The following is a 10388-nucleotide window of genomic DNA, read 5'->3' on the forward strand; positions in this document are numbered from 1 at the left end:
ATTCCATGGTTTGTTAATTACAAGCTTACATGTTTGCTTAATTTGATTTGTAAAAATTGGACAAGTCAAAAAAAGTGTGAGAACTCGTTAGAAATGGATAGCCACTCATATAGAGATTGAAGACATTGCATTCACTTTTTGGTGGCCGATGGGTAACTCTACCAAACGCACAAAGTGTTGCAGTTCAATTCTTCTTCATCTAACCCTAAATTACTTAAAGACAATTATTTGACTCTAATTAATAAGTAATCCCAAAATTAAATTACAAATTTGAAAATATAGTTTCAAATGGTTCCTATTTTCCATATTGACACTTTTATTTTTACCAAGCAATAAATCGACATGCCATTATATAAAGAATCTTCAGCAAGGAAAGAACCAAACAAAGAGAATTGATCGATACATAGATTTACTATAGTAGAAAACGTAAAGACAAAATGAGTAAGAGTCAAAAGATTTATATACATTGTTTCAAACCGTAGGTCAAAAGTAAAGTCCAAAACAAAGATTGAACCATAAATCTTCATAGAAGTGAGATAAATCTCGTGTTGGGGTCATTTGAAGCGTCATGTTCAATATATTTCAACACCGTTGTGTAGAATAGAGCTATCATTTCAAAATGATATGAACCAAATGGTAACCATTCCCAGATGAAATTGGGGTTCCTTCCATTAGTCTCTGGATAGGGATAATTCAGTCTTTTCGTAGTGTTTGGTTGGCAACTTGACATAGATGACAATTGATTTAATAAACTTTATAAACTTATACTTGTAATAATAATTCAGTATATTCTCTTAAAATGTCACATATTTATTTAAATATATGTATCTGAACCACTGATTGATAATCAATTTTATTTATAGCCACCCTAAAATAATGCAAAAAAGATTCCACTAATTAATGTAAAATGCCAAAAACAAAGTCTAAATCCATCAAAAAGGAGGGTCCATTCCCTTTAATCCAGACTTCATACGAAATTAATTTCCTAAGGCTAACATAATATACTAATAATATTGTTTAGTCAATCCGAACTATTATCTCAAAAGTCCGTTTGGATTGTGTTTAAAATGGTAAAAAGGAGATTTTGAAAAAAAAGTCTTAACCGTTTTTGCAAATTGTTAAATAATCTAACAAAATCACTCTTTAAATTATAACTAACTTGTGAAAGTAGTAGGCTCCTCACTTTTAGATTCAACTTTTTTTTAAAAATCTCCTAATTTTTTAACCAATGAAATTAAATTTACCAAATACTATTTTACTTTCTCTAGCGGTGGATTTTTTAAGAAGCAAAGCTGACAACGAGTATTTTAAAAGCTAAAGCAAACCTAAATGAAACCTTAGATATCCATCAACTTGAAAGTCATGACATCACCAGGCTAAGACCATCCTGTCTTTGTGCTGGGAGTTCCTTTAACAACTAGAGGTAATAAGAGTAAAATTTGACATGCCTGCAATTCAGGTTGGATTAAAAAGATCATGACTTGGAAGAATCGAAATGTAGTAAGCATAAACTAGGATGTCTTAAAAGATCTTTTACAACGGAGTCGAAGATAAGTTGAACGTTACCAAGTTGTTAGTTTGATTGCCTTTGAGGAGCCGTCCACCAAGGAAGCTAGCTTTCCTTTTACTTGGAAGATTGATAAAAGAACGCTTCCAAGCAAAAGCAGCTGATTTTATGTTTTTTCAGTTGAATTTGAAGCTCTCAAGCATATTGGCGCCCAAGGGGTCGAGCTTTGAATCAAATGGAGGAAATATATAACATTACCAATTGCATCTTTGAAACATTCTTCCAATCTTTAACATGTAATGCCCTCAACTGCATAATGGATGCAGGGCATTGATGAACCTGACCAACTACCAATTGCCTGTTTCATACTCATTTTATGCTATTATAACTTCACCAGAAATCTCCACATGAGCACTGCCCAGACTTGAAGTGGTGAAACCTGTTGCGGTCTCTCATTATGATTTCACGATCATAAATTTTAGAAATGAACTTGGATGCGGAGTGGCAATCACTGCAAACTCGCAAATTCTTTACAATTCGAATTGGAGTTCCTGGTGGAGTCCTAAGAAGACCAAATGCAATAGCTAGTTTTTCACTATGCCTATTCAAACTATCTTCTTTGTCCTCTTCATTGATATCAAGCAAAACCTCTGATGTCGAAGGACGGTATCCAGATTTCTTCATTTCTCTACCCATCTCATCCACCATTTCATAGATTTCTTTGTGCTGTTTATGAGACTTATCTCCAGCAACAAATTCATAGATTTCATTATCAATCTCAATCATAGTGCTCCCTGGAACCTTTTTCATGCCTTTCACTTCCATCACCTCTCTAATTTTGGTCTTCTTCTCCCAACTAAGCGTTTTTGCATAAATATTAGACAGCAACACATAGTTTGATTCATGCAAAGGCTCGTGTTTCATTAGCAGTTTGGTGATCTTTTCTCCAAGCTTGAATTCACCATGACCACGGCAGGCAGTGACTAGTGTTCGTAAGATTACTGGATTTGGCTCGATTGGCATATTACGTACGAACTCAAGAGCCTCTTTCACAAGTCCAGTCCTGCAATACATGTCCACCATGCATCCATAATGTTCTATCTTAGGAACAAGTTTGTATTTCTTCATCATAGAACCGAAATATTCTCTACCTCTTTCTACTAGTCCCGAATGGCTACAAGCAGAAAGCAAGCCGATAAAGGCGACATCATCTGGAGCTACACCAGAAGTTATCATCTCCTCAAATAAACAAGTGGCCTCTCGACCACGGCCATGCATTGCCATGCCAACAATAACAGAAGTCCAGGAAACTATTGTTTTCTCATTCATAGCTCTAAATAACTTCAATGCTTTACTAATATCACCACACTTTGCAAACATATCAATAAGTGCATTGCTAACCTCTACTGGTTTATGTATTCCGTGTCTCTCTATGTAAGCTTCAATCCACTTCCCAAGTTCAAGGGCACCCAAATCAGTACAAGCAGAAAGCATGGAAACCATAGTGATCTCATCTGGGCAAACCTCCGCCATTTGCATCTCCCGAAACAAGGCCACTGCTTCAGTGGAGCGCCCTACTCGAGCATACCCACCGATCATCGCACTCCAAGTCACAGAATCTGACTTGGGCATTTCATCAAACACCTTGCGGGCAGAATTGATCCCACCGGCGCAACAGGAATACATATGAACCATAGTGTTCTGAACATGAATATCACAATCAAACCCAAACTTCACCACCGAGCCATGAACCGATTGGCCCAAATTCAAAACCTCAAGACCAGCACAAGCCTTCAACACAAATGGGTACGTGAATTTATTAGGCAAAATCCCATCATGAAGCATTATACCATACAAAGCCAAGGCTTTATCCTTCGAGTGACCAGTTTGGGCATAGGCTCGGATGAGGGTATTGAAAAGAAAGGCATCGTAAAGCCGAGTATCGGCTTCAGCAGAGAACAAGAAAGAGGCAGCGTAATCAGTAGCATGAATAAGAGAAGAAATGGAGGCGAATTTGGTGAGAACAAGTGGGTTGTTGTGGAGACCCAACTTGACAATGTGAGTATGGATTTGGGTGAGCTTGGGTAGCGCGTTACAGGCCTGAAGAAGGGCTAAACAATTCTGCTCGGCTGCACGAGGATTAGTTGTAGAAGAAGCTAAAACATTGTTGATTGTACGTAATAGCTTGGGTTTCGTGAATTGAGATTGCATTTAGTCAAACGTACAAGCACGAATTCTTGTGCAGAGCCTCCTCATTCAGTAAATGTAGATTCAAATCCCCCTCCGTTTCGGTGGGTTTTACAAAATACAGAGTTTCGGTTGTTCTTAAAGCATACAAGGTGAAATTTCAAAAGGAAGTTACGATCACGAACGTGAAATTTCTTTACATCTGATTTTTGTATGGAAATATTTTGTCATTTTGTTGCTTTTGATAAGTTTCATCTATACATTTTAACAAATTCAAAGTTTGAGTAACCGAATTTATAAATTTCAAAGTTTTTAAAATAAGCACAAATTGAATTCAAGATTAGATTTGTAATTTAAACCTTTTTTAGCTAAGCAAATATATATATATATATATATTAATATTTAAAAAATATATATAAATATAACAAATTTTATTATAATCTATTATCGATAGATTTATAATATTACAAATATTGGTATGGATGTTAAAAGTATATCACTGAAAATTTTTACTATATTTACAAATTTTAAAAATGTCGCATTATACTTATTATTATTCAAAGAATTGCTATCCATCTTTTATAATTTCTTTTTTCATAGTTTCATCTTTTTTAAATAAGAACTTGTCGGTTTTAATTCTTCAAAATAATAAAAAAAAAAATTTATATATATTCCAAGGCTAATTCTAAAAATAAAAATTTATGAATTTTGGTATTTAAAAAACCCCTTTTGTTATTACTAATATTATTATTTAGTTTTCAAAATTTGACATTGATTTTAAAACAATGTAAACAATAAAACTCATCATATATATACCTAATTAGTTATTAAAGAGCCCTTATTTATTTGAGTTATGCACAAATTATCAAGTGTCACACACCATTATATTCTTCTAGTAATGTCATTTCCAAGTTGACCCGATTATACTTTCTAACATACCTCATATGGTTTTTCTTTTCAACTTATAATGAGGTTTATGTATAAAATGGTGCTTCAATATCATCATCTCCTCCCTTGTCGTTTCAAGGTTGACTCCATTTCATCTTTTGCTTCTAGAAAATTTTTCTCGAACAATGAAGTTGTGCTCTGCCTATGATTAAGGATTTTACTTTGACTCGGTCAAAATGTTCGTATTCAAAAATTAATATAATGTACCACTTTTACTTTATATCTTATATTATTGACCACATCTTGCCGATTATTATATCGAATGCAGTGACAAAACACTACTACAAAATGGAATTTTGGCTTATAAGACTTAGTTCATGAATTTGATTAATTATAGTAATTTATATAACACATGGATTTGCTCTATGATAGGGTTAGTTTTAGCATCCTTTGAAAATAAAAATTTATAACGGTAAAAGTTATGTTTCTAAATCGACAATGGATCCAAAAATATAAGTTAATAGATAAAGGTAAATTGAATTATAGAGTAAAAATCGATATTAATAATTGGGAAAGAAATAAAATGTAAAGGCATAATTTCCACTCTAATGTCATTTTATATCATAGATCAACGTAATCTAAAAATTTCATCTTAATTTAAATTAAAAATACACAATTTTAAAAATATATAACATAAAAAAGAGAGAAAAAAAAAGTTAAAACATAACTTTATCCACATATTACACACATAGATTAAACAATTAAATTAACTAAGGTGTTATCCCTACCCAATCTTAACACATGATGTCATGTCAAAAGATATTAAAAGATAAGACTTAATTATCTCTATATTTTCATTGATAAACATTGATCCATCATCCATATATATATGTGTGTGTATCTAACCTACTTAATGTAATATTGATACTATTGATTATGTTTAAGGCATGGTTATTGGCCATAGTTAATTCCATCTTTAAAGATGGCTGAGAATTATATATATCTTCAAATCTTATAATATACAAAAATAAAAACAAGCTTTAGCTTTTACTATATGATTATCGGATGCATGTGTGTGGGCATTATTTTGTCATCTATAAAATAAGATATCTTTTTTGCTTCACCTACCAACTTAATTATGCAGTAATTAGTTAAAGGCTGTTCTCATCAAACTAATAATTATCAAATCTTTAATCACAAAGTGTTAGTGTGTGATGGCCAACTAGAAGTTCACTAAACTTTCTATTTATTTATATATATATATAGACTACGTATTCAAATTCTCAACATATATGATCATAACTTAAACTAATTTTTATACTATTGAAATTTAAGATTACTAGCTCCTGTACATACCATATATTAACAGCTTACTTAAATAGAAAAGTTGTGTATTCATTGTTAAAAATGGTTAATACCAATGTTGACCTTCAATGGAAAACTCTTTAATACAAACTTATCATAAAATTGAAATTTGTGACAGAAAAGGAAAAAAGAAAACAAAGAAACGAATGAATGAATGAAGAAGAAAAGAAAAGGTAGATATTGGAAGTGAGAATATATTTTGGATGACGATGAATTTATGGATATTAATATTGGTTTCTCTCTTTTCTACTTTAATTGATTAATGGATAAAGAGTGGACAGACCTTTGGTCAACTATGGACGATTCCCTTTGAATAAAATTGCATATGGTGCATGCGTGGCTCTCCAAGTGGAAATAGGGCTCCAACCATCGCATACCACAAATACTACCATTTCCCAAATTCATATTTCTTTCAACTATAAATTAGTTTATACTGATAACTTATAAACCACAAATATTTATAAACATAACTATGTAGTTTTTACACTAAAATGCACATTGATTTTTCCCTTATATTAATTACAGACTTTTTCATATATAAATATGTCAATTCCTTTAATTTTGTGATTTTATATGGTTGACAACGTTAATTTTAAAAATATTTTGAATTGCAAGTTCTATACTCTTGCGTCAAAGCAATAAGCCAACCTTCCACCACTTCTTTTTTAGTTCAATAATAAAACGACATTCCACTTTTAATTTCTAACTTTTTAGTTTCAAATTTGACTTAAACTACCTATTGGTTGGCTCTATACTTTGCTTTTTATTAGCCCTTTTGTTTTGGCTTAATGTGTTTGGAGTTGGGTTTTCCCCATTTTAGTTTTTACCCACAGTATATGGTATAGTATAGTTCGTTATCATATATATATGATAAAAACTACTTGGCACTACTTTTAACTACTAGATAAGGACATTTTTGATATTAAAACTACTTAGCACTACTTTCTCAAAAGTGCTTACGATGTAGGTTTGATCTCTTTATAATTAAAATGAAGATAGGATATAGCATTAACGTCAGTATATATATTGGCCTTATAATCATTATATACCCATTAGCACTTAGGGGGGTGTGGTTGTAAATTGGAATAATAATAATAATAATAGTAATGCACAATGAAATTGAGATAAGTTATAAGTATTAATTAGTTCTTTTTGTTCCACTAACCAACTTAATTAAGGGCTGTTAATTAAACTAACCCCCTCACTAATTCTAATTTGTTAAATTAATAACATTCAATGGATTAGCTGCAGCATGTTTAGAGGTTCTTATCTGTTTAAATATATAAAACTTATTCAATTAGCATCTCCTTTCCAACTAACATAAACAAAAGATCATAAACAACGAACCACCGCCATCCAATTATATTTATTGAGAAGAAACGTGTGGAATATGATTAAAAATTTGGGTGTGGGATTACAGAAAGAATATGTTGTAATTTGCTCGTGTATAGTAATAATGAAAATAAACCAAAAAGCAACCATATATATCCAATCAAATGGTTTTCTTTCAAATTTTGATCTCGAGATTGATAATACATCTATATTGCTAGTTGAAGCAAGTTCATTTTGACAACAATATCTAATATGGTTAGCGCTTTGCTAAAGGTGGGTACATGTATGCTGTTGTTGTTGTTATTATTGCACAGCAAATTATGTTTCAAAATTTGAGACTGTACTCAACTTTGGAAATTGATGGCTGCAAAACTTGTGATATTATATCCTGCAGAGACACCCAACAAATGAATTCAAATTAAAAGGATAGTAAAACAAAATCAGATCGAAACTTAAAACGTTTAAAGTTGATAGATTATGATATATTCAATATGAGAAGAGAACTTTACGTACTCAATGTATTCAACGTTGAGTTTAGCATTAGGGAAGCGAGAGATTGCGGAGAAAGCCTCTTTGGACATGAGAAAGGAAGAAGGGCATGGCGACTTCGGGCAAAAGTTCACGACTTGAACTTCGATGATGTCAGTCTTGCATGGGCGATTTCGACCACTCAAACATCGTAATCTATATCTTCGACCGCAGGCAGCACCATTATCCCACAACCCTTCGTTGACTGCGACAAAGAGGTTGCCGGGCGGGAACTGTTCGATGCTATTCCCGTTACACTGTGTGGCTGCAAAAACAATAATTAGCACGAGAGACCATTTGCAAAATTTCTAATTAGGCACTAACAATAATAATGGAACGTTCTAATTAGTAGATATGATATTGAATATGTGTATAAAGATGTGTTTTTACTTACGAAGATATGGGGGGCCATAGGGTGTGGCAGTGCCAATGTCTGCAAGAGCCATGGAAACATGTTTGAAGATCATTAAGAAGAAGAAGAAGAAGAAGAGAGCCATTGTTGTTGTAAGGCTTCTTTGTCTTGTGTTAGAGTTTATATATAGTTGGAGCTTGGAGCTTTGGTAATATTTTATATACTCTCCAATATATATATATATCTATTTATAGTAGCTGCTAGGTGGGGTTTTGGTCTTTTAAGTATAGTATTGTTAAAAGTAGGGAGTAGGGAGGAGGCGTTGCATTTGATTTTGATTTTATCAAACATGTGAGTTTGGGAAAAAAGTAAGTGCTACTAATGATTTGAGGAAATGGAAATTCTAGTGGGATTGGTCAAAGTTGAATTACATATATGTGGTCAAATTCTTTAATAGGGATTCCTACCAAGTTTAATGGACAATATCAATGTGCCATCTTTAAAATGAGATTAATTTCAAGTACATCCATGATCGATATTCTTATAGTTCTCTATCAGTGATAGGTCAATATTTGTAACAAAATCCATCACTGATAGATTTTGACAAATTTTGATATATTTGCAAATTTTTAAAAATGTTCTATACATGATAATACTTTGAATCTAATAATTTCTATATTTGTAACAATTCCTTTTAAGTATAGTATTGTTTAGGTGATATTATTTGCATTAACACACTATCGATCATAGAGTTCTATATTTGTTAATGATAGAAGTGATCATGAGTATATAAATAAAGACAATTATTTTTGCATCAAAAGTAAAACGATGAGAGTTTATTTACAAAGTGGGACAATATCACCACAAATATAATTGAATTCCAAAACCGAACATATGGATAATAGTTTCAAACCAAGTGTGAAGTGTTAGGTAGATAAACCAAAAATACACTTTCACTTTGCCTAGCTAGTATATATTATTTTGTTTGTTGTGAAATTGTAATAGAAAACTATCTCAAGGCTTATAAATATCGTCTAAAATGAGTTGATAAGTGACTCTTTAAATGCAACATTCATTTTAATTAAAAACAACGTCTTTAATTATAGATTAATTAGTGATCAAGATATTGTTGCTTTATTAGTCTATGGTGACTGATCCATCTTTGAGATTTGAATTCTCATCTCTCTTCATATTGTTGAACAACTCCTCCAGGCTCCATGAATGAAAAATAAATCCAAATACGTTTCAAACTCATTTCACCTTTGCTTTATAAGTTTACTTAACAAAAGAATAGAGAATACTGATAATTGCTATAAAGTTGACATGCATGAATTTGTTTGTATCGTAAATGATAATGCAAAATTCGATACTAAATCACTCCTGTGTGAAAGTATAATTAAAATAAATGGATTAGAAAATTAGCGATAAAGGAAAAGAGGATAATTAAACACCAATTTGAAGAACATATCTAACATTAAATTTGTATAGAAAAAAGAACATTATTTCATATTGCCGAATCAGCATGCCCTCGATTTTAGCTTTCTTTCAAACAAAATAATGCTGACTCATACTTAGGGTTAAAAAAAATGATACTACCTAGAAGGTTTTGTCTCCATTTACGATTTTTGTTCTGTGACATTTATTGCAAGTTTTAACTCGAATTTGCTGAATAATTCTAAAACTTAAATGTGTCAGGAAAAATATAATGAATTTAGCCTATTGAGGCACCCTATGAACCATGGGGTTGGGCTGATTAAAAGAATAAATTATGAAATTGAATAATTGAAGTTTGATATATATATATTTATGTCATCTTTACTTCGTCTTTTATTCATTTTGGTCGATGTATGTGTGAAATTTATAATTAATTTAAATATTATGTTAACTTAAAAAACAATTTATTTAAAAAAAATTGGAGTGTTTCGAGAAACCACCTAAAATATTTTTGAAATATATTTTCAACAAATTTTATAAAAAAGGATTAGATAAAAATGAGTTCTTTGAAAAATATTTTTTCTTCCTTAAGTTAATCTAGGCTCTAACGAATTTATATCTCTTGTATGTATTTTCAGGTGACCACTAATTAATATACAGAATCAGAATCGAGAAATGATGATGTGAAAACTAGTTAATTTAGGGATTTATTTCATCTGGAACAAAAATATATATTTAAGAGATATTATTTGATCTACTAATCATTTTATATAAAAATTTATCAAGTTGTTTGGC

At 31.4% G+C, this 10388-nt stretch overlaps 1 protein-coding gene and 1 long non-coding RNA gene across 2 annotated transcripts; both read right to left on the reverse strand.

Moving 5' to 3' along the window:
- Positions 1-1234: 1234 nt before the first annotated feature.
- Positions 1235-3910, reverse strand: LOC103488302 (pentatricopeptide repeat-containing protein At4g21065-like). The gene is made up of 2 exons (XM_008446978.3): positions 1567-3910; positions 1235-1448 (listed from the first exon to the last, which is right to left on the reverse strand). The coding sequence occupies exon 1, from the start codon at positions 3716-3718 to the stop codon at positions 1898-1900; it is 1821 nt and encodes a 606-aa protein (XP_008445200.1). The 5' UTR covers positions 3719-3910; the 3' UTR covers positions 1235-1448; positions 1567-1897.
- A 3525-nt stretch (positions 3911-7435) lies between these two features.
- On the reverse strand, positions 7436-8072 carry LOC103488301 (uncharacterized). Its single transcript, XR_007819473.1, has 2 exons — positions 7793-8072; positions 7436-7667 (listed from the first exon to the last, which is right to left on the reverse strand). It is a non-coding gene; the product is annotated as an uncharacterized LOC103488301 (long non-coding RNA).
- Between the last annotated feature and the right edge of the window lie 2316 nt (positions 8073-10388).

Source organism: Cucumis melo, chromosome 3, assembly GCF_025177605.1.
Source record: "Cucumis melo cultivar AY chromosome 3, USDA_Cmelo_AY_1.0, whole genome shotgun sequence".
Classification (NCBI taxonomy): domain Eukaryota; kingdom Viridiplantae; phylum Streptophyta; class Magnoliopsida; order Cucurbitales; family Cucurbitaceae; genus Cucumis; species Cucumis melo.